Genomic DNA, 26119 nt, shown 5'->3' on the forward strand with positions numbered 1-26119 from the left:
AACCAATCAAATTGCCAAATCTTTTCTCACCGTCAATTACCAAACGAGTCGTAAACCCAACACTATCATCTCCGACTTTAAGCATATAGCTGCTTACGTAAGTCTTCCTTGCCGCCATCCTCGACCAGGTCATCGAATATACAGTGAGCGGCAAAAGTATGGAATAAATTCCTTAAAAATTAAACAAAATTTTTTTCAAAAAAATGTTTGTCAATTTTAGTTTATAAAAATACATGTTTTAATACCAAAGAATATTCCAAGCAGTCATTTGTTTTCGAGTTATGACGTCATCGATAGTTTTTTTAAATGGAAACCCCCTATTTTTTTTTCTTGATTCTGATAGCCCTTTTAATTGTCTAAATGACAGTGTAAAAATTTTGTTATCTTACATAAGGAAATTTTTGAGAAAAAAAAAATAAAGTTGGAAAAAATAAATTTTATAACGAACAAAAACAAGTTAAAAAATCAAGTAGGTAAATCAAACAGTCAAATGTTACTGTCAATTTTATTCGTATGTGTTTTGTTTTACAAAACGTTTTCGAAAATGACTCATTTAACAGAAACACAACGTATTGAAATTTTAATTTTGATTGGGTGCGGGGATAAAACTAGATAAAACTAAAACAGGGGGAATTTCTTCATAAACTTGCTTTTTGTCAACAAGCTGGGGGATGGCAATTCGAACATTTAATTCCATAATTTTAAGTACTTACTAACAGTCTTTGACTTGTTTTTGTTCGTTATAATAGTTATTTATTTAACGAGTTCGTGTGTAATTTGGGCTTTTTTTTGGCATGAGTGGGCCAGTTTAAAACTCGAGTGAAACGAGAGTTTTAAAGGTCCACGAGTGCCAAAAAAGCGCAAATTACACAAGAACGAGTTGAAACAACGTTTTTTTGTTCGACGAGCCCCCCCAAAGGCTCCAAATGGCTGAAAATCTTTAAAATTAGCTTGACGTTTCGTTTTGACAAGTTGTCAAATTCATCAAAATCCGTTCACCCAGGAGAAAATTCTCAAATTCTGACAGTGTCGAACAAAAAAATTTATTTTTTCCAACTTTATTTTTTTTTTTCTCAAAAATTTCCTCATGTAAGGTAACAACATTTTTATACTGACGTTTAGAAAATTAAAAGGGCTATCAGAATCAAGAAAAAAAATTGGGGGTTTCCACTTAAAAAAACTATCGATAACGTCATAACTCGAAAACAAATGACTGCTTGGAATTCTATATTGTATTAAAATATGTATTTTTATAAACTAAAATTGACCTGTCCAACGATTTTTTTGAAAAAAAATTTGTTTAATTTTTAATGAATTTATTCCATACTTTTGCCGCTCACTGTATATGAAATATATTATGTCATATAGCTATAATTATCATCCGTACAAACAATGGAAACTTTTGATGTAGGTAACGTAGAAAGTAGAAATGAAATTTGGAAAAGGGAAGAAGGATCACAGAGCAGTATTATGCTCAATTATTGGGCAAATTTGACGAAACAATAATATGTTTCATAGCAACTCATATATTATTTTAATATGTGTAATGTGCCTATGGCCAGGTTTGGTGGTTGATACCCGGTAGAAACCGGGCCTTAATGTATTTTCCGGTAACACTATGTTAAGAAGATTTGATACTTCAGATATTGGACCTACGTTGTCTAGGTCCCGTGTCCTTAAAACTGACAGGTACAAATCGTCTTTGTCTTTATTATTTTCGGAAACTTGTAAAATGTTTCTCCAGCATTTTGCAATCATTTTTGAAACAAGACAATTTCATGCGCCCATTAGATTTATAATCGCATCCTTAATGGTCAAATTTTTCAGTGATTCGGTGATATTTGGGTCATTTGCTACAATGATGGCAAGAAGGCTTTTCCTATAATACGACTTTGTCAGTTTGATTACATTTCGATCCATAGACTGGATAAGTGGAGTAACATTTGGTGGTAGATACATTGTTACTATTTGCCCATCTTCATTCTTCAAATCTTCTGGCTGATGTGATGCAGCATTGTCTAACAGAAGTAAGGCTTTTATTCGGAGACTTTTACTTTTTAAGAAACGTTTAACCTACAACCAGAATATAAAAGGGCACACAATGCAAGACCGATTAATTAAAAAACTTACTTGGGGTACAAAAGACATATGAAACCAATTTTTAAAGGTGGGTGCTGTCATCTACACTGATTTTGAATGGTCATAATCCACAGGACAGGCAAATTTTTAAATGCTCGTGGTGTTTTGGCTTTAACGATAACCAGTGGTTTAACTTTATGGTTTCCAATAGAGTTGGTGCAAGCCAAAAAAGTTATTCGTTGCTTCTCGGTTTTTCGACCAGGAGCTGTCTTTTCGGGTTTATGATGTTTCGCCGCCAGCCGTTTCGCCGCTGGGCCAGTTCGCCGCGGCTGTTCCGCTGCAGATTTTTTTTTTAGCCACCTGTTATAGTTATTTTTCTATAAACCTTACTAAAAGGAGGATTTTTAGCGTTTCTTGTCAGTGTCATTTATTTATTAATGGATTAATTGCGTCGCAACGCCCCAGGGGGTTCTCTGATACCTGAACGTTAACGTTATATTTTTATGTTCTGAAAATTTGTTATTGTGTACCTACCTATCCAATTTTGTCTTTACCAAATCCTACAGGTACCTAACCTCGCCCTTAAGATTTTTTTAAATGGAATTTTAACGAGGGGGTATTAAAAATAGATTATCAATGACTCATTACGTTGATTCTTTGGAAACGACATAACGATTTAAAATTTGTTATGTATTTTTCTCACCTGGTCGATTAAAATACGTGTTGGTTGAGATTAATTTATTGGTCCGCGTGTTACTGCATTGGTCTCTATTATAGCTATGTACAAAGTTTTTATAAACAGGGTGCAAGTAACCTGGAAAAACCCCCGGTGTGACGTGACTCGTTTAGATATATTCAATTTTTCACCCAAGGGACACCAGATGAAGATAGTGGTACCGACCGTTACATTGTAATTTTACTCTAAAAATACTTTACGATAAGAGTCATTTTTGTCTTCTTCATAATTCTTGTCAAATCAGGTAGAAACTCCGAACGAATATTCAATCCCTCATCTGCATGGAGCGTTCTTAGTAAATAGTAGATTTAATAGTAAGTAACACTTGAGGAAATACAACTACATAATGCGGCTCTCTGTATTTGGTGAATATTATAGTTTTATTGGGCGGGCTTTCAGGGTCAGATATACAGTATGTCCCCGGATTGAGTTTACCTACAAGAGGGGAATTTTTTTTTTTGATTTTACGCAAAAACTTCAGAGGAATAACACTTTTTGCTTCATTTGAAACTCCCATTTCTGTTATTAAAAAGATGATTCAGTGCTCTGATTCTCTGATTGACATAATATAAAATAAATGCATTGTGTATTTTTTCTTCCGTTTATTATTTCCTTCATACATATAAAAAGCCGTAGTTGCTATGGTTTTTCTGGCTTTTATATCGGTTAAATTTGAAACGTCAAAATTTAGCCGGGTAAATATCTATCTGTCAAAATTTACTCGCTTCTGAATTTTTTGCAATCTATTTGTTCATAATAATTCAGGAAATAATCATTCCGAATACCCCGCTTGCATGAAAATAACCTGATTAAATTTTGACGTTTTTTGTCGCAACGTTTTGCTTAAATAAATATTTCTCGTAAATTTTCCACCCAAAATCCCTCATGCTACGACATATTTCTAAGCAAAACCTTTTGACAAAACGTCAAATTTTAATCGGTTATTTTCATGCACTTGGGATATTACTGTTGAGTATATTTTAAAACTGTAGCCGGTTATTAAAACTGACAACGTGTGAGTAAAATATATTGACCACAAAAGTGATTACATTGGTAAATAACTGGGGTTTAGGAAAAAGGAGCTCTTGTGTATACCGCAATACCAGTTCCTCTGGGTGGCAGTAGAGAAGAGATGAGAAGGTAGAGGTCTTCTGGCGATCTTCGTCCATGATCTATTCTTTTATTAAGGGCCGATGGCGAGGGCGCAAGACGAGTGGGTGGTGAAGAAGATCCCTGGGAGTGGGGTAGCGTGCGGAGTGGTGCGTTATGGCGCTACTGCGGTACTACGGAGCGCTCTGGTACTAAAGGGCGCGTTACAAAACTTATTTTTTCTTCAAACGTCCGTAAATTATGACACAAACAAACAGATTTCTGGTGTCCTGATTGGAGTACGGAAGGGAGAAAGAGATGCCAAAGTTCAAAAGACAACATTTATTGGGTCCTGAAATTACAGGGGCGGCTTGCCCCGTCTCTGCACCGCGCAGCCTGCGATATTGCGAGTACTGGTCACTCCTCGTTCGGGCTTGGATGACGTCGCGTGGTTCAGTGGGGCCGAAGGTGGCTCGAGGGTGGACAGTAATAATTCGTCGGAATGTGTGTGGTAGCCGCCAACGGAGCTTCTCTGGAGTCGGGGCTCGCTTCCTCCCTGGTTGGGCTTCACTGAGGGGTGTCTTCACGAGGTGGTGCGACTGGAGAACTGAGTGGTGGAAGTTGAGCGACTCGAGGGAGTCGTGGGTGTTGAGAAAATTGAGGCTCGATGGAATGTTGATTGAGACTGAAATAGAGTCCTGGAAAGGAGAGTCCTGCTGGTCGCCTGTGGGAACAGTGAAAATTTTCTAGCTGCGAGAGCCCGAGAGCCGCCATTTTGGTTTCGAGGTCGTACTTACTTGCGACGCTAGTACCGAAATTTATCCGTCTTCGACGTTTCCGGTTCCGATCCCTAAATGGTCGCGAGCCTGTCTTTTCGCCGGTTAATTTAATCGGTCCTTTGACCTTCGCCTCCGAGACGTTAGGTGCTTTCCATTTATCGTTTCAAGTGATCGGAGTAGATCACTTAAAAATCTTAAAATTTCAATTGATCTACCCTACCTACCCGGTGTCAGTTTGACGTTTGACATAACCTGAAAAGTTTCCAAATAAAATGCACAGATTAATATTGGTAAATTTAAACAATATTGTAATTTATAAAAGATTATTCATAATTTATTTCGTAGAACGAATTAGTTAATACTTTCTCATCGTCTGATAGTAGCGACACTGAAACGGAAAGTGATGATTCAGAATATGAATGTAATGCAATTAGAGTATGTAAAATAGCTCGAATAGAAAACTATGTTGAAAGCACTGTCCTCAAATATACGGATAAGGTGTTTCAAAGCCATTTTCGAATGTCCAGGACTATTGTATATCATTTTATAGGTAAGGTTTGATACACTTACAATCATTACAGTGCTTCTTAAACTGCAACTATAATTGTAGGTCGTTTGGAAAACAGTGGATTAATACCGGCACATGAATACGGTAAAGATAAAATTACAAGCACAAAAGGACTATTATTAACAATTTGGTACCTTAGTAACACAGAAACGTTTAGACAAGTCTCTGATAGATTTGACGTCTCCCTTAGCTCTGCACACAGGTGCTTGCTAAGAGTTTTGAAGTTCTTTCTCAGTTTACGTATAGAGTATATCAAGTGGCCCACAATGAATGAATACAGAGAAATTAGTGTAGGTTTTAGAATGAAACAAGGTATTGATGGTATCATTGGTGCGATTGATGGATGCCATGTTAGAATCCGAAGACCACAAGAACATCAAGAAGCATATGTGAATCGCCACAAGTATTGCAGTGTTTTAATACAAGGAGTTGTTGATCATCGCAAACGTTTTTTGGATGTTTATTGTGGTGAACCAGGGTCAATACATGATGCCCGTCTGCTACGTAAATCAAATATATACAGCAAAGCTCAGGATAATCCACAGTTTTTTGGAGAAAACTTTTTGTTAGGAGATTCAGCCTATCCCTCTCTTAGGTGGTTAGTTCCCCCATTCAAAGATAACGGAGCGTTATCTGCAAACCAAAAAATATTTAACTTTAAACATTCGTCCAGTCGAATTGTGGTTGAACATACATTTGGCCTACTTAAAGGTAGATTTCGACGACTACACTACCTTGATAATCTTAACATAAATACTGCTGTTCAGATTATAATGGTGAGCTGTATACTACACAACATATGTCAAATGTATAAAGATAATACACCAATTGAACTGTATAATGTACAAGATCAAGTTGACAATACACCTGAGCTTGGGCTGATTTTATTGTGTGCAACAGCAGACGAGAAGAAGTTTTTGCAAGAATGTTCCCAGAATAAATGCGAAAAATGTATTTTATTATATACTAATTATTATGTACATGTGTGACAATAAACTTTTAAACAAAATAAGTGTTAATTGCACTAAATACGACTAAATAACTATTCTTAAAACCAACATTGAAATATAGTAATGAAATAAAACAAAACATCTATAACTACTTGAACAACATAACAATGTAATATTGCTTGCATGAATATGACCTATTCTTTCATTAGTAATTGTTTCAGGATATTAATTTTTTCTTGTTCTACCTTCAGTTTTTCTTTTTGTATTGCAAGTTTCTCTTCATGTCGTTTTTGTCTTTTGGCATACTCAATTTTTTTCAAACATATGAAATCGCTTTGATATGTGATGGTCTTTTTTGCTCGTTTTTTGGTTGGCCCATTATTTTGCTCTTCAGATGATATGCTGACAGCGCTGTCATCTTCAGTTGTCAATTCAGTTGATGTCACAGATCTTGATGAAGAAGGGGAGGGAGCAACGTCTTCAATATGTAATAAATTGCTGGATTCTAGTGTATGTTCACATTTGTTGCTCGGTTTTTCACCCAATAAATCCATTTTTTCGAAAAAAAGAAAACGAGATGGTCCACGCCCAGTTTTGTTTTTGTGGTCTTTACAACTTTTACAACTTCTAAGTAAATTTTTCCATTTACTTTGGCAAGCATAAGAACTTACAGTAAATCCATTGCTTAAGAGGTCATTGATACATTTTCGAAAACATATCGCCGTTTTCGTGCGTGATTTAAGTCTTCCATGTTGGTCGTCATCGAATTAATCAAACAAATTGTTTCATCATAATTCCAGACATGGCGATCGGTCGTTCCAGTTGGCTCTAGATGTAAAACAAAACTATAAAATCAAATACCTATTACAAAAGAAATAAACTATTTTACCAATGTTATCTTGTGTCGGTTCAGGTAGTGGTTCAGGTAAATCAGCATTTTCATCTGGAATAATAAGCTTGATATATTTATTTTCCCCTATTGCCACAAGAGTCCCATCATTCATATCTATTAGTCCACAAGGCATTTTATACTCCTGAGTTCGATCTGTAGCAATTACACAGGTTTATAACAATTATTATACGGCAATGTAATACATACCTAAAGATTTTAATAGGTAAAACTGATTATCCAACACGTCAGCCACTTCCATGGGAATTATTTCTATATTTTTCATTATTTTAGCCATTGTTTTTACCTACAGTATAACTGAGTATAACAGAGCTTCAAACAACTATACACACCTATGCACTTGTTGATAACCTCAAATATAAAAACTTGGGTTATACTGGTTATGGTATTATTTACCGCCGTCCAATCACAGCATCAAATGATTCTACTGATCCTATTACTCGGTTCCAAAAAGGTGTAGCGTAAAGGGACAGGGGAAGGTAACAAACGGATCAGTTCGGTTCACTTCAGATCACGCAAATGGAACGCTTGTTTTAGGGTACGTTCAGTAAGAGTTACTCCCGAGTTACTCCGAGGTGTAAATGGAAAGCGCCTGTTATTACACTGAACGCTCGGACACTAATTTTAACTCGGCGAAACGGTACTACGTGTTGTTCGGTGGACCTGGACCTTTGCACGGAAAAGAGAACGATTTCTTCCGTTATCCGTTGCGGGTTTTGCGTAGGCGCTCTTCACTAATTAGTGGGGACGAATTTGCGGGTGGTTTTACCGACCGATAAAATCGTCACAGTACCTACCCAATTTTACAGAAATTGTTGAAAGTGGCCCTCATTATGTTCTAAACATTTCCTAATTCGTTTCTTATTATTGTTAAAAGATATTCTGCAGCATCTGCTGGTCTATAGTGTTGCAGCAGTTTCTTATTTCCTCCATAAGTTCCTCCAAAGTGTGCATTCTCCTTTTAAAAACTTCATTTTTTAGATGGCCAAATATACAAAAATCTAACGGTGTTAAATCTGGAGAACGTGGGAGAAATTCAGGATTTAATCTATTACTTATAATTCTATTGCCATAAAATTGTTGAAGATAAACCAAATTCTCTTGTGTTGTGTGAGCTGTAGCACCGTCGTGTTGAAAGTATCCATTCTGCAATTCTTGATCATCCAGCTGATTAATAAATATTTCTAAAATTTGTTCCCGGTATCTAGTGGCATTTATAGTTTCATGGAAAAATATCGGTCCAATTAAACGCCTTCGTGAGACAGCAATCCACACTCCAACCTTTACAGGATGCAATCGGGTTTCTACAAATGCATGTGGATTTTCTGAACTCCATATTCTATAGTTTTGTGAATTTACATATCCAGATAAATGAACCCATGCTTCGCCCGAAAAAAAACTGATGTTTAATATACTGCAAGCAAAGTTAATATTAAAATTGTTTAATTCAATTCATCATTACAAACCTGTCATCATTCAAATTGTTTAAAAACCAATTGCAGTATTCTAAGCGCCTCTCAGAATCACCTGGTCGAAGTTCTTGAAGTGTAGTGATCTTGTACGGATATAAGTTCAGGTTTTTTCTAACAATTTTTTGGCAAGTGGAAAGTGGGTACATCAGCCTGAAGCGATAACTTCCTGAGAGATTTTTTTGGGCTTTGTTCAATTCGTTGGCGTAAATCTTCAACAATTTCTTCATTGACTGGCGGTCTTCCTACACTTTTACCCTTTTCAACACTTCCAGTTGCCACTAATCTATCCACAATCCTTCTAATGTGTGCAATTAAATTTGCTTCCACGATGTTGCAATTTGGAAATTTTGCGAAAAATTCTTCCTTGCAAGCGTTTATCTAGTAAACCCACTCTCCATTCTGCAGGGTACCATTTCGGTAATACGACATCACAATGAAGGTGTTTTGCTCTAGCGATAAAACCATTGCGGTTTACTGAAAAGATTGCTTATTACTTACTGTAAACGTACGAAAATAACTGTCTTACCTTCGCAACTCCGTAACTTGTTTCTGGTATTATTCACAATTCACGCTTACGCGGAAAATCGTTTTAGTCTTGATAAAGACTGTTGAAGAAAATCACAAGGAAAACAACAAAGACACCGAACTCACAACTGAACTAAACTGAGAAACTGACGCTCTGACGCTAAAACGTATTTATTTGACATTTGTCATTTGACATCAATGACACCTAATTTACCGGCTTCAACGGCTTGACATAGTTCGGTCAAAAAAAATATAGAGCCGCACAATTCCACAGGACTCTTGATATATGTTCTTTTATAGACACTTTGTAGATATTTGATGTAACATTGTTACTCGATTACATACATTCATTGACCTGTGTTTTTTTTAACTAAACGTAAGGACTAAGTATGGGCAATGTTCGGAGTTAAATATAATATACAACGTGTCTCAGAAATAAGTACATTAATTTTAACTGGTAATAGAACTAGTTAATAGCAACAATATATTTAAATATATTTTCTTCCTAAACCTTATAGTTATCCAATTAAAATTATTGAAAGATTTGGCACAAATTTCGTTACCCGCCTATGGGGATTACTTGCTTCGCCGATGCCGATAAGCGAAGAACAAAAAACAATTTGCAAGAAAACTTTCACTTATTTCTTGCGAACTCAAGTAAGCGGCTAATTGCTACGCTCGTTGCTGTAACCTATTATGATAAAGGTGGAAGGAAAAAAAGAGAATCATACCGTAGATATTAAATGAAAACCATTTTAATAATAAATATTTTAAACCGACCCTAATGAATCGCCCATACCCAAATAATGACAAAATATCTCCTGAAATTAGTGTATTAATCCGTAAAAATTCTCATAAAGTCATTAGAGTAGTAATCATTAATCATTAACCATTACAAGAAGTGTTCAAAGTGACCGCCGCGCCGTTATTATCAGTACAATAATGAAGGCGCCGACGAAATGATTCTTCCACTCTTTCCAGCATTCCTCTGTTATTGCGAATTGTTGTGGCAGCACTTTCCAACCGTTTTCTTAAAACTTCAGTTGTCAATTGGGATCGAATATACCAAGTCCTTCATGGACCTCCACAAGATGTAGCACGGAAATTCTCTAGACCCGAGAAGCACACCAACGCTTCACCACACACCAACACAATATCTATGTATTCACTACTCGAAAATAAACTCGCCATTTTCACAAAATTTTAGCTTAAATCACAGAATCAACACGTAAACACCTGCCTTGTGGAGTCGAACAAAATTAACTAAAAACTACACCTCGGCTGCAGAGCGGAAAAACTGTATTCTAAAAACACAATGTTTTGAGTTGATTTTACAAAAAGTATTATTTCACGGTCACTGTCATTGGGTCAAATAACTAGAAAATGCGAGTAAATAGACAGCTCGTTAATTTATGGGGGGGGAAAATGCTGAAATGAAAATTATATTTCGAAAAAATGATACATACAAATTTTGTTGTTCTTGACGAGAACTGTCACTGGTTAAAATTAATGTACTTATGTCTGAGACACGTTGAATGCATAAATAAAATGACCGGTATACACTCTAGTGGTCTAAAATAAAATTCAAGTTTCTAGAAATGTGGGTTGCATACTCTGTAAATATTGAATCTATCATGACAGCTGTGATGAGATTCAAATGGCGGCGAAACGTCCCCGTGGGGAAAGGGCTGGCGGCGAATCGGCCGTGGCGAAACGGCTGCGGCGAAACGTCCCATCCCCGTCTTTTCTGTTAACGAAACAAATGTTCTATCTGGCAGAAGTTTCCAATATAAACCGGTCTCATCAGCATTATAAAGTTGGTCCAATGTCAGATCTAGTTCTTGGATTTTGTTTTTTAATTCTAATTTAAAAGGTTCTACAAGTTCCGGCTGCGAGGAAAGTTTTTCTCCAGAAATCTTTAAAAATCCAATACCAAAACCCCGTTTAACCGTTGTAGCCCTCACTGGCAGTAGGTAAATTCCTTCGGACTTTACTTTATTTCAGTGTAATAATTTTGCTTTTTCCTTTATCATTTCACCAGCCACTACAAGATTTTTATTTTGTTGAGTCGTAAACCAGTGTTATAGTGATATTCTTTTTTCCATCTTTGGTAATTCAGAGCTCTTTAACGTTCTTCTTTTCCCGGTCCAACATAGGTATCGGTCACAGCCTCTAAAATCACTTGCTTGTTCTTTGAAGGTGAAGTACTAAATAATCAACCCGAAAACTTCCCCAATAGTTTAAATCATAATCAGGATTGGTTCAATGTAGGGAGAGAAATTCGACAACGTATTGTTAATAGACATTTTTTATAAAATGTTATTTACGAACTATTACAAAAAATAGTACATTAGGATACAAGTTGATAAGGAAGCCTTTAAAGCACGCGCCACTAGTTTAAAAGCACGGCTAAGTATAGCTTTCATATTTTTGGCAGTTAGGCGATGGGAATTTTGCCTTACGATTTTTTCGCACTATGTGCAAATAGAACACATCTCGTGACAGTGCTGTGTAGTAAGTTCCCCAATCCTGGACTTTGATAAGAATGACATGTCTTTTCCAATAATATGCCGAAGACAGACACTGTAGTCGATTTCTTTGGAAATTTTCTTTGAAATATACCCTGCTATATAATTCACTACATTTTCTACATATTGGCTTAATTGCCAGAAAGTATTTATATAGTCATGTCCGAAGTCTGATACAGATTTGTTCAACACATCCCCTTCCGGACATGTAATTTTCTTTCTAGTTGCAGAAACATGCAGAATCTCAACCCCATCAAAAAGTCAGTTGCCATTCTCTGCTTCTTTGATTTCATGCCTTACCAAAAGACGCTTGTATGCGCTCTTGAATTGAAGTGCATTAGGTTTACTGTTGAACCCTCCCCTATTGCACTGAAAAATGTTTCAAGGTAATCTTGCGATAACTTGTATGTTAAGAGATACGTTAGTCCATGAGGTTTCAATGCATCGAACAGCTCGAACATGTTTTTCAAACAAATAATTAGCCCGTCTTTCTGTTGGACTTTAAAATGGATTTGCCATCTGCACACTTTAGGCTTTCAATGTATGATATGAAATTATCGGCATACTCTTTCAAGATTTGGTAGCTGTCCTTTGTTAATGGAGAAACAGAAATTTGCTGTGGGCAAGCAACCGCCAAACTGTATTCAATTTGATATCAGGGATTTGAGTTAAAAGACAAAAGACTTATACACATTTTCACTTAGCACTTGAATAGCTAACCGAACGTTCATTCTATTGTTCATAAAATTAATATGTTTTGGCCACGGTAGAGAATAATATAGGTAAGACGACGCAGCGTGTCCAGCGCTGAGATTTTGTCCCTCGAACGCTAGACATGTGCGAGTGAGAGATCAATATAAAGGATGGAAAAGGTAGTGCTCAGTCCAATGCACGTATACGAAGGACTGCTATTATTTTTTGCATTTGTTGCCTGACAATTTACAAATTTGCCGTAAAATAACAGGTATGCATTTAAAACCATCTAGTTTACATAAAATACGAGTCAAATTAGCTACACAGGTGAGGTTACAATAAAGTTTGCATAAAAAAATCTGAAGGATTGTCTAGATATTTAGTAATGCAGTAGCGGATTGATTAAAATATTATAAGGATAAGGATGATTATTTGAAACATTGAGATGTAACAATATTATTCTTTCTTAAAAATAGTGCATATTTAAAAATACGTTCTCTCTATTGATGCATTTGACCAAACAATAGGCGAGATTTTCTCTAAAAATATTGTATGCACTTGAATTTTCCTGTCAAATGCATCAACAAGAAATTATGTCAAAATTAATTTATTATTTTTTAGTGATGAGAATAAATAGTTATTTGTACTAGTTATGAAAGTCATACTTCTTTTATGAATTTGCAGTTTAATCAAGCAAATGAGTGAAAAAAGAGACTTTCATACCGTGTTATACACAATATTTTTTTGCAAATCGTTGTAAGTTGAGAAATTTGACCTAAAAAGATTTATGAAAAATAAAAAAAAAAGTAGGTATGCTTTGCCAATCATCTCCAAGGAGATGGAAAAAATGATGCAAAAAAGTACTGCTTTTATTACGATTTTTCGTTTAAAAAAGTGCAACTTTCATTACGATTTTTTGTTTAGAAAAGTGCTACTTTCATTACGATAATTATGCAAAAAATCTTAATATTACAAAACTGATTTCAAAAACAAAAAAATTGTCATAAAAAAAAGAAAGAGTCAAGACTTCAAGCGCAATAAATATTTAATATTTTTATAATCTCATTTTCATTTGATTTTGTTCCCTAAACTTTACTCCCAAAAACTGATGCAAAAGAAAACTGAATTAAGAGATTCAATAACAATGAATAATTAATAGGTATGCAAGGTACCATTAATTAATACAGTCTTTTTGAAATACGTTTGCTGTATTTACGTTAAACGTTAAAAGGTTAATTGCCTAGATACATCACTATTTAAGTCATGTTATTGGTTTATAATGTCGTTTAACGTTATGGTACTACCAGTAAACCTATTTAAGAACTCTCTAATCCTTGTTTGGTGTTTTTATATTAATTTACACGCCGAAATTAGTGAGCCGCTGCAGCACTACCTTTTCCGTCTCTTTCTAATGCGATCGTCTACCACTCGAGAGTCACTGCTTGGCGCTTCGTCGTTTTACCTTATATTATTCTCTACCGTGGTTTTGGCTAAGCGTAACCCCTCATTGAACAATGTATTCCCAACTTATGTCGTCATTCTCAGTTTTTAAATGTTTTCTGTCCTCTAGAATGTTCCGAACCAATTTAATCATGTACAGAAATCCAAGAACACAAAAATTTTCAGATGTTACCGGATTTTTAAAATATGGCTTAAAGCTGGAACCAAAATGGTCGAAATCTGCCTTGAAACTTGTGCACATACATACAATTTTAAAAATATCCAATAGGAATTTTCCAATGGTTATTTAGTGACATCGCCATAAGTACTTGTGGCCATTGGTACATTGGGTGATATTCATTAAAAATAGAACATACTTATACTTATAATTCATAAAATGTAACTAAATAATTTTGCAGAATTTAAGGAGATGCTAGTACTTAATGTAGCATTAGCATATGCTTAGAAAATCATGGAGAGATAAGTTTCTACTACTGTCTATATTCATAAAATACCTACCAAAATAGAGAGGTTACTCACAAAAATAAGCATATCCTTATAAAATCACAAGTCTGCTATTCATTAGACTTATAAGTCAATTGACTAAACTAGGCTATGCTTGTCATACCAAAAAATCAAAGAACTTGGGTGATATTCATAAAAAATAGAACATACTTACACAGGGTGCCCATTTTATCTCTTCCCGCCCTACGGTTTAGCAATAGGCAACACATAATACATTGCACAGATATCTTGGTGGAAATTATTTATTTTTAAAAATAAGAAACATAGTTAGCCAAAGTGAAACATTTAATATGCCACAAAGTGACATAACGCATAACCTAACAGTTTAAACTAGAGTTCCTCTATTAAACAGCAAAAGAGTAATTTAGAGCAAATTAGAGCAAATGTTCGAATTGTCTCTCATTATTTTCTTCACATAGCGCCACTCTCCGAAGAAAAGTTCTCCTAACTCTTGTTAACATTTCTGGCGTTATAGATCTACATGATTCAATGATTCTTTGGCGCAATTCTTCTTCAGTTTCAACTGGAGTTCGATACACTTCATTTTTCACTTTGCCCCAAAGAAAAAAGTCCAGAGGTGTGAAATCCGGGCTTCGAGGGGGCCACCGATGGTTTCTCGCAATAACTTGCTCTCCGAAAGCACGCGTTAGATACGTTCTTACATCTCTGTGATAATGAGGAGGCGCTCCATCATTCTGGAACCAGATTTTGCGTCTGATATCCAACGGAACTTCTTCCAAAAGTTCAGGCAGGGTGTTTGTTAAAAAAGTTAGGTACAGCCAACGCCAAACGTGATGGCGAGCGGTCGCGCAGGTAGAACACTCCCCTCTCAAGCATCATTCGCCTAAAGCAACTGGCAGGTCAGTGACGTACATAGACAGTTTAAATAAGGGGAACAAATGATAAAGAAAATTAAATTTGAAATAAAATTTATTCAGTACTATCCGAATAATGATTTTCTTCACTTTCATTCACTACTACTTGTGCTGCTATCGTCATTTAAATTTATTATTAATGGATTTATTTCCGTATGAATGTCTGTAAAAGCTTCATTTTCCAAATATTTTTGTTCTATGTTTATTACATGTTGGCAACGCTTTTGCCATTCCTCTGGAGTGATTTGATCAAACTCGTGCTCCGCCAGTTTCCTCACATCTTCCAACTTAAAAGTTATATTTTTTTTAGACACGTTGTTTTTTACGGTAGCCCAAATAAGTTCGATGGGATTCAAACCCGGATGGTAGGGTGGAAGCCGCAAAACGGTATGTCCGTGAGCAAGCATTACTTCATCAAATTTATTCCTAATATGACGTTTTTTATTTATTTTGATTAACTCGTATAACTGAGGTTTGAGCATGCTACGATAAAGTATAATGTTTTTCTCGTGCAACCAATTTATCATATCAGCTTTCCTAGAATTAGAATTAGGGGCTGCATGAATTTGAACATATGGAGCGTTATCGGTCACAACTATCGAATTTACAGGTAAATTTGGGATTAACCTTTCCTGTAACCATTTACCATAATTTTCAGAATTCATTTCAGAGTGGTAATCTCCCGATTTTGTACCCGACTTGAATATTAGTTGGCAATTAGGTATAAATCCCATGTCACCCCCTGCATGGACAATAATTAGTCGGGGCCCCTTTGAAATATTTTTAAATAAACCTTTTGTCGTGTCATCCGTCCAGTTTTTCGAAGAAGTATGTCCACTGTGAAGATATGTTTCATCAAGAAACACAATTGGCCGCTGTTGGGTACGAAAATACTGGATTTTGTTGACATACTTAATTCTTAGTGCTCTTATCTCCATCTTTTCTATTAAAATTTTTCTGTTGTTTTCGGTTTTTCTCCACTTGAAACCCATTTTCTTCAAAATTCTACGGAGAGAAGTTTCCGAAGCCACAATTCCCAAATCATCTTTGATTTTTTGTTGCAAATTTTTCACCGTAACACGACACCCTTCCGTTTTATGAAAATCATAAATAATCTGTCGAATATTACAACATTGATATTCAGGGATATCAGTTACCGATGCTTTTCTAGACCGCTTCTTTCTTGGGGTGGAAAATTTTGGAGTTCCGGTATTTGCAATTGATTGCTCCCCTTCTTTAATCACTCGTTCAATGGTTCGTATAGAAACACCTGATATACAGGGAGGAACAAAAGTATCAAATATTGGCTGTAACTTTTTAATTTGACAGTTTATGAAAAAATGTTTAATATAAAAGTTGATTGGTATAGTATCCTGCATCATCTGGTCTTTCTAGTTTGTTCCTATCTTCTTTTGTTTCGCTGCTATGGCAACCAACTTTGGTTTTTTAAATAGCCTTTTGTTATTGTAAAAGTTTTTGTGTTCAACTTTTTTTTATTAAGCTCTTAATAAAATAATTTTTTTACTTGTCAAATTTCCATGGCATTCTTAACTAAAAATGATAGTAAATAAAATAAAATATTTTTTTTTTTAAATTATCTATTTATTTATTTTTTTATTTTTTCTTTTTTTCCCCATAATGGCAAAACTGTATTTATGATTACAGAAAGAGGCGCTTGTTTGAAAATCATACAAAAAATGTATGGGTGCTATTTAAAAAACCAAAGTTGGTTGGCATAGCAGCGAAACAAAAGAAGATAGGAACAAACTAGAAAGACCAGATGATGCAGGATAATACAGCAATCAACTTTTATATTAAACATTTTTTCATAAATTGTCAAATTAAAAAGTTACAGCCAATATTTGATACTTTTGTTCCACCCTGTATAATAAAGATTTGTATTCAAAAATAATTTTAAAAAATAGGTTTAATCGTACCTGTAGCGAGCGATGTTTTGTCTTTTAGATTTTTTAACGTGTCCGACTCACATTTAACACTTTTAAAATATTTGAAAACGTTAAAAATTATTTCACGTGTCTGACTCCTAATGACAGGTTTTTTGCCAGGCGACGACATTTTCAAGAAAATGCAAAGAAATAAATCTATCACAGAACTTAAACCCTTGACAAAATAGGAAGACAACTAATGAGACGCCTATGCATAGTGTATTTGCCTCTGAGGACAAGGGTAGTAGTGGGAGTAAAAGTAAAAATGGGTTTGTGCGCAGGGTGTTCTCTCGCCATCACGTTTGGCGTTGGCTGTAGATTTGTCCTGTTAAATTACCCTCAAAAAAGTGTGGACCAATAATATAGTTTTCAAAAATCCCGCACCACACATTCACTTTAAATGTTCTATTTCGAGATTCCTGTATCCAGTGAGGATTTTCCTGGGAGTAGAAGTGAGAATTGTGTCTGTTCATACTACCATTATTCATGAAAGTCGCTTCATCAGTAAATAAAACAAAGGACAAGAAATTGTCATCTTGTCGTAATTGATCCCTTACAAATGCACAAAACTGCAGCCGTAGAACAAAATCATTTTCTGTTAGATGTTGTACAATTGTAGCATGATAAGGATGAAAACTGTTAGCACTCAAAATCTAAAAAATTGAACCTTTACTAATATTCAGTTGTCTTGCAATTTGTCTTTGGCTGAAGTGTGGATTGTTTGTCACGCTTTCTATCACTGCAACTTCGTTCTCCATTGTAGTAACTGTTTGACGCCTAACTCTTTCTTTCTTGAATTTCCCATGTTCTCGTAACGTTATTTCAAGATTCCTCAAGACGTGATTACTAGGAGTTCTTCTGTTGGGATAGCGTCTAGCGTAAAGTCGGATTGCTGCTTCATAATTCCCGTGAGATTCTCCTAGTATGAGCAACATATCCACTTTTTCGGAATTAGAGGGCATTTTTTTAGAATTTATAACTCCGACAACTATTTCCAAATTTTTGAAGTATTTGATGACTGATATCATCTATGACGGTAACATTCAATGCAACCTTATGAAAATTTTCAAAAACATTTTTTTTTAAACATAGCAATCTCCGAAAAGTAAATTGTGTTGCCTATTTAGTAGTTTTAAGGTGGGAACCGATAAAATGGGCACACTGTACTTATACATTTTTAAGTAAATACTTACATCGGTATTCATAAAATGTAAGCAAATACTTTTGTAGTATTTAAGAAGATGCTAGTACTAATGTGGCATTAGCATATGCTTAGAAAATCATAGAGAGATAAGTATCTACTACTGTCGGTATTCATAAAATAGAGAAGTTACTTATAAAACTAAGCATATCCTTATAAAATCACTAGTCTACTATTCGTTAGACTTATACGTCAATTAACTAAACTACCATGTTTGTCGTGCCAAGAAATCCAAGAAATTTCAAGACTAGACGAGAAAATCCGACCGAACGTGATTTCATCCAATTGTATCGGTTTTCTGTCGAAAATGTGCAGTGGTTGACGCAACATTTCTTAGGGGAAGAAGATGATGAAACTCGTGGTGGTGCAGTAAATTCATTCAGTAAAATGAAAATTTTACTGCGCTATATTGCAGATCCTGGTAAATAAATATACAGCGTGTTATTGAAATGCGTTAGTAAAATTTAAACGGTGATAGAACTCATCAAAACAAATTACTTTTCTATTTACCATTTTTTCGAAAACTCAAATTTATGCTCGAATTTATTTTCACCGTATTCCGTGTCATCGAGTCGTTTATGGATGGGACGGTGAAAGAACAACGGCTTCGTACGAAAAACGTTAACGCAAAAAAAGTAAATACGGCAAAAACCCAGGCGGATAGGTCTTGCAAAAACTTACTGACACAATTTAGTCACGTCCTTCACCTGCATGCGGCCGTGTTTACAATTTATTAGCAAGTGAATTTCCCGTAATTATCGTTTATAATGGTGAAGTACAATAATCCGGAGTTAACAGACATGGTGCTCATCTATGGGGAAGCTTTATCAAATGCTGGTGCAACCAGGCGTTTGTATGTAGGTACATGAAGAAATTTCTCGGTCGCCAAGTTCCTTGTCCACGTACCTTTGTGAGTGCTGTCCAGCATCTAAGGGATTATGGGACTTTTAGTCCTGTCCTGTCCTGCTGACGAAAAACCGAATGTTAGTTGCCGACGACTTGCATTACGAATTGACATTACCAGTTTTACAATTTAGAGAACGCTGCACGAACAGGGATTACATCCTTATCATCTTCAACGCGTCCAACACTTAAAATTCGAAGATCCATCACGTCGAATTGCATTTTGTCAATGGCTTCTTCAATAGGTCGTAATTGACCAGTTTTATCGCCAGCTCGTTCACCGGACTTAAACCCTTGTGACTTTTTTTATGGGGCCATTTAAAACAGATTGTGTATGAGAGGACTCCAGTTGACACATAGGCAATTCGATAAAATTATGACATGTTGATGAGAACTCAAGCTTCTGTGGCTCGAAGGGCACACAAGAGGGTGCATCGATTACGGAGGGCGTCATTTCGAACATTTAATTTAAAGGTGATCAAGTGTGGTGCGTAACTTCAATGTCACGCTCACTTACTACGAATAAAGAATTGGCTTTTGCTTGACTATCTAAGTTTTTATCTTCTTTCGCTTTTAATGTACGCACGGCGACATTGGCGGGTACTAGAATTTACGATCAGACTAATTAAAATTTTATCTGGGTTTAGAAAGATTTTTCGAAAAAATGGTAAATAGAAAAGTAATTTGTTTTGATGAGTTCTATCACCGTTTAAATTTTCTTGACGCATTTCAATAACATACTGTATACTTAGTAGTTACTAAAGTTTTTAACAAGAAATTCTATAGAAATCTATAATTATTGTAATTTACGAAATATACACAAATTCTCAGGTTTCCAGGTAGGTGTCGGTGAAGACATCGGAGTTAAGCAACCAACGGTATCGCGAACAGATCGGTTCGTAACTGGAAACATTCTGGAAAAAACCCATATATGGATTCGTTTTCCTCAAGTAAGTATAAGTTTTGAAATACTCGGAGAGTGTTAAAATCTGTGCTGTAGGATCATGCAGCTGTTGAAGCAGAAAAATACCAATGGCGGAATAAATTTAATGTTCCAAGTGCTATGGGTGCAACTGATTGCACTTCCCATCAAGAAGGTATCTCAAAATCGACACGGAAATGAATATATTTGTCGAAAACAGTTTCCTGCCATTAATGTACAGGCAACTTGTAATGGGAATGAAATGTTTACAAGTGTGAGCGCAGAATGGCCAGGTTCCGTCCATGACAGTCGAATGTGGAGAAACAGCCATATCTGTCGTGTGCTAAGATATTTTAATAATGTAGTACTATTAGGCGATAAAGGCTATGGAATTGAGAAATGCTTGTTAACGCCCCATAGGATTCCAGCGACCCCAGAAGAGATAGCATACAACAATTTGTTCAAAGGTGAAAGGGTAATTATAGAAAGATGCTTTAGGCAAGTGAAACAAAGATTCCCTACTCTGCAAAACACCATCAGATTGTCACTGGATTTCATCCCATCCCTTGAACTCTGATAAATGTGGCGTACTGCACATAGGTAACACTAACCCCAAACATACATATCACATCAACGGCAAGGAACTGGCCAGTTTTGACAACTATCGTGATCTGGGTGTTACAGTCTCCTTTGATTTGCCTTGGTCCAATCACATTCTAAAAATAACTAAGAAGGCCAACTCCATGCTGTTCCTTCTAAACAAGGTCTTCCGCAAAAGTAGTCCAGCAATATTTGCGAAACTGTACAAGACATATGTCAGGCCTGTCTTGGAATTTGCGAACTGTGTTTGGACTCCTGTTTTACAGCGGGATATTCAATTGCTTGAGTCGGTTCAACGGAGAGCAACTAGAGTGCCGTTTGGCAGAAGCAGACCCCAGTATACAGTCAGGCTTTCTTTGATGGGCATTCCGAGTCTGTCAGCTAGGCGTGTGAGAGGTGACCTCCTGGTAGTTTTTCGCGCCTTGTCCTCTGAACAATTCCCTATTAGGCATCTGTTTACTCTGCACGAAGAGGGTCGCACACGTGGACACTCTTTGAAACTATTGAAGGACAGGTTTGTGACAACTGCAAGACAGTACTTCCTTACAAATAGGATTTTCGACCCATGGAATTCTCTTCCACCAGAGATTGTCAACTGTAAAACCGCTGACTCTTTTAAAGCAAAATATGACAGTCTCTTAAAGTCTAGACGACCAGATGGACCATAATGCTAAGCGCTGCCTATACTGATAGCGCGGGCATAACAGGCTTCTGCCTCTGCCCGATCGCTGACTAATAATAATAATAATAACAGGGCTTCCAGCGACAGTGTAAAAAAATTATATGATTATATGACTTTGGCTACTATAAATATGACTAAAGTATGTATAAATATGACTTAAAAATAAATTAGGACCATATTTTTTTGTCTTCAAGTTTATTTGATTTAGAATAAAAAAGAAACCGTAATATTAACAATTATAATAAAATAACATTTTTAATTTACAATGCGAAAATTTCCGATAATAATGCGGAATCTGGAAAAGTGCCCCGAATGCTTGCAGCGTTTCCACGTTGAATGGCAAGGGAAATCCTCTCAAAAAGGAATTTCTTAGATTTTGAATCCCCTGATTCCGCGATAAGTCGGTCTCCGATGACATTAATGAAATCTATTGTTTCTTTACACCAAGGGCCTAAGGTTTCAAAGGCTAAACCTTTAAATATGTAGTTTGACGAAATAAATACTATATTAATAACTATATTTGTTATGTTTGCGTTTGCAAGCCATTTCAGCGGCAAAACCTGAGACTTCAGATGTTTTCAATACGTAACTGTCTGCAAGTGTATCTACGACAGTAACGTCCCAAACCAAAATTCTTCTAACAAAATATAAAAAGGAATTCTTTCTTCCGTTTTTTAATAAACGAATTGATTAAAGCACTTTTGCGTTTATTAAGGCTACTTTTTTTGGTTTCAGCAGCATCTTTGGTTTCCATATTTTTGATTTGCTGATAACCTTCCAAAAGACCTTTGGCTACTCTGACCTCTACTAGGTCTCCCTTCTCAATTGCAGAATCAAGTCTCTCACTAGCTTGCTGTAATATAGAACAGGCAGCTTTATTTTGTTGGAGGACATTGCTTTCTCGCGTTTTTAATTCACTCTCCAGAGCTTCCAAAGATTTTGATTCAGTAACGACGACTTCAACTGATGTTTGAATGGATTTTAATTGATCTCTTAAATGCTCTTCCTCACAAATTCTTTTCTTTGCTCCCTCATTCTCCAGATATCCTTGATAACTTTTGTGGGCTAAAGTTGCCATTTGAATCAGCTTCTTTGAGATTCGGGTCTGTTTTCATACATTGCGAGACCATCAATAATATTCAACCGGGCATTCAAAGTCCTACATAAGAGCCCAGTCTTATCATCAGTTAGAATTCTCTTCGATGTTGAAAAACCTCTCTCCACATCAGCGCTTCCATGAGATAAAGACAAAACCGCCTTGACCACTTTCGTGATATTAGCATATTTTAGAGTGATGTCATCTGCATGTTTAATTTGGAAAACGTCTTTCCAAAATTTTTCGATGCAGTTACCTTCACCACACGTCTGATAATTAATTACACATTTTTCACATTTCAAAAGAGACCACCCATTTGTAAGTAGAGTGTTATTTATGTCCATTAAAGGTAATTTCTCTGCTATTGCTTGGACATGACGTTCACTAGAGATTTTAATTTGGTGTGGTTGCAAAATACGGCAATATTTTAAAAATGAGCTGTCGTTAATAGATGACTTTTTAAGAATATGTTTGGCCACTGCAACATTATGGTCTCTTACACCTTTGTAAAAAGTAACGCGATCCAATTCTTTAAACTCCGGATTATTAAAAACCTTTCTGGTATTCACTCCAATGTTGATCTCTTCAAGAGGAAGGTAGTTACCAACATCAAAAATTTTAGCTTCCGAGTCATTACGTATATCAAAAGAAATATTATTCTTGAAAATCTTCGCAACAATGGTGTTAAACAAATTTAACAACTCATCTTACAAAATCTGTATCAGAGGTTCATCTTTTTGACAAAATCGAGTAAAATGGGTAATAGTTGAAGTACTTTCTACAATGAAATGCAATTTTGGTTTTAAACATTTGTCTGCCAAAGCTGTGGTGATAGCTTTGTATTTTGGCGTACTGGTCAACTGCTTCCTTTTGGACGGAATGTAGTTTTTTGCTCACGATTCTTTAATGTGTAGAACAAAATAAGTAGGAAGGTAAAAAATATGATCAAAGTCATATTTATTCCCAGTTTTCATCAAAAATATGACAAAAAATGACATCTAACGTAAAATATGACCAAATATGACAAATATGACTCGCTGGAAGCCCTGTAATAATCTCCCTGCATTACTTCGCACATTATTTTTTCTGCCGCACTCAGTTTCTTCGTTTTATTTCCTGTTATGCTTGCTTTTAAGTTGTTTCTTTGTTTTAACATTTTTTTTACGTCTGTGACTTTTCCTCTGTGACTTTTCCTAATTGCTCTGAAAACTTAATGTTATAATTGTCATTTTTCATGTTATAGATGTTTGTACTCACGTTCAAATTCTTTTTTAATTTGTTTTAAGGCCTTTAGCTTCTTTTCGCTCACCGACGGCACTTTACTTTTACTTAAAACTATGGGATATGTTTTAACCAAATTGGCTACAAACAATGGCTCATTAGTTTCTTTTCTTTTTAGTGTGCTCACTTCTCCATTTTCATTTTCGGATTCTATATCCGACATGGCGCTGACCTCAAGTATCAGAATACAGTTTACAGAATCGAAGTTTAATTATAATTTACAATGCAGGCTAATTAATTTTTTGAACGTCAAAATATTAATTGTCGATTTTTGAGAAATCTGTCGGTAACCAAGCAACATAAATAAGTACATACTTATATGTTGTAAGTATCTGTTCATAAGGATAAACATCTGTTTATGAATATGGATTCAAGTAAGTATTTACTTTTAGGTTGAACTGATACTTTTAAGTAAATACTGATACTTGTAAGTAGGTATCTGCTTATAAGTAGATACTAAAATTTATGAATATCACCCCTTATGTGATGTAAGTATCTGCTCATAAGGGCAAGCATCTGTTTATGAATATGGATTCAAATATACATATGCTTTTACGTTGAACTGATATTTTAACTAAATACTGATGCTTATAAGTATTTGATCATAAGTAGATACTAATTTTTATGAATATCACTCATTATCATTATCTTGTTGAACGTTGACCGTTCCACAATCCACACCGCCATGAAACTCATTGTCAAAGAAAACATTCGCCTCTTTAATTGACATTTCATCAACAACCAAATTTATGATTACTGGCTTGGAAGTAGCACGAAGAGCCATAGCATCAAATGCTTCCTTGGTAAAGCCTGGAGAGCCGTCAACTACTCGGTACCACTGTCGGACAGTTGAAGGATGTGGCAATAGTAGATTACGTTACGGAGTTCAGAAAAGTGGAAGTTTACTACACGAGTATGACAAGTTTAAGTACGAGCGTTAGCGAGTATTTAAATGCCATACGAGTTCACTAAAATCACTTTTCTGACGAGGAGCCTATACTATTTTTTCGCATTTAAAGAATATTTAAATTTTCGCCTTTTTAGAATATTAAAATTTGTTGGTAAAAAAGTTGAATATTACTCAAAATCGTACTGTAATGCTGTAAAGTGACCTATTACTGTACGATTTTGAGTACAGTAATATAAGTAGTTCGTTACCAGAAATCGGATTCAAATAGGCGTTAAGTAGGAAGCGGAGAATGAGTTCCCAAAACACTACTAAATCTTTATATCCAAATATATTTTTTAATTATAAATTAAGGTAAACAATATTTAGCAATATTATATTTCTCAATGACCTCTTGACATGTGCCTAACAAAAGTTAACGAAACCTGCAAAGATACAGAGTTATTTGAAAAATAACCACAGTAAAAATTTTTTTTTTTTTGGCTTTTTCTCAGATTACGGAGTATAACATATTCAGCTGTGACCTCTGTATCTCCTTGTATTGTTTTAATTATACTTTTACTGATGACTACGGAACAAATTAGTGTTTAAAAGAACAAATTTTCCAGCTGCGTTCAAAACAGAGTTTATGCGTAAAAAGTTGTTACGAATTTGTTTCAGAGCTGACTCATTTTTCAGCAAATAATTTAGATACGTGAATTTGACGGGGCATTGTTATCTTATTTAAGATTGTTTTTATTTGAATGATTGTGATACCGCTTTTATCAATACTAACCTCGCTCAAATAAAGAAATAAAAATTATTTACTTCTGAAAAGAACGGATTTTAATGCAATAGAAAACAACCCTGAAATCACGAAACAACGAAATGAACACTGGCAAAGCAGATCACGAATGAATGTACGCCTCTGACGCCGCATGGCCGGTAAGCGGTTCTACCTTCCCACCCTAGAAATCGAAAAATGGACTCGACCAACGTAGTTGCGTCTGCCGCGCAATTTTATTGGTGTGTTCTCCTTAAAGTGTTGGCACTATGTATGTATGTATGTACAAATCCTGGTGTAGGTACGTCTGCATCCTAGGGCTCAGTCTTCCCTGGAAAAATTTACTAAACTACTTTAAAGTAAATTTTCAATCAAGCGAATTCCTTATTTTTTTTGTTTTTATTTATAAATGTGGCTAAGGTAAACACTATAGCAATTGGACAGTTAAGGCCCGGTTTATTCACCTTCAAGTAAATTTATCTGGCCAGAAGTTGCTACGATTTAGAATCTGCTATTGGTAGATCCATGGTATAGTCCAATTTTTACCCTTTTGCGATGACGTCATTATTTAGTAACTTTACGTATGTTTGAGCTAGGATCAGAAACAAATTTGAATTGATCATAAATAACTATAAATGTGTCAAATTTG

At 35.4% G+C, this 26119-nt stretch overlaps 1 protein-coding gene and 2 long non-coding RNA genes across 5 annotated transcripts in view; 1 reads left to right on the forward strand and 2 right to left on the reverse strand.

Moving 5' to 3' along the window:
• The window catches only part of LOC138132203 (uncharacterized), a 311521-nt gene that overhangs the window by 93643 nt on the left and 191759 nt on the right, over positions 1 to 26119 (reverse strand). The gene's annotated exons all lie outside the window — the stretch shown is intronic.
• LOC138132212 (uncharacterized) lies at positions 3829 to 4826 on the reverse strand. The gene is made up of 2 exons (XR_011160016.1): positions 4702 to 4826; positions 3829 to 4628 (listed from the first exon to the last, which is right to left on the reverse strand). It is a non-coding gene; the product is annotated as an uncharacterized lncRNA (long non-coding RNA).
• On the forward strand, positions 4856 to 24431 carry LOC138132191 (uncharacterized). The gene is made up of 5 exons (XM_069049602.1): positions 4856 to 4973; positions 5029 to 5233; positions 5294 to 5962; positions 6019 to 20169; positions 20220 to 24431. Exons 1-4 carry the CDS (start codon positions 4956 to 4958, stop codon positions 6063 to 6065), a joined length of 939 nt encoding a protein of 312 aa, XP_068905703.1. The 5' UTR covers positions 4856 to 4955; the 3' UTR covers positions 6066 to 20169; positions 20220 to 24431.

The sequence above is a fragment of the Tenebrio molitor genome, chromosome 1, assembly GCF_963966145.1.
Source record: "Tenebrio molitor chromosome 1, icTenMoli1.1, whole genome shotgun sequence".
NCBI lineage: Eukaryota > Metazoa > Arthropoda > Insecta > Coleoptera > Tenebrionidae > Tenebrio > Tenebrio molitor.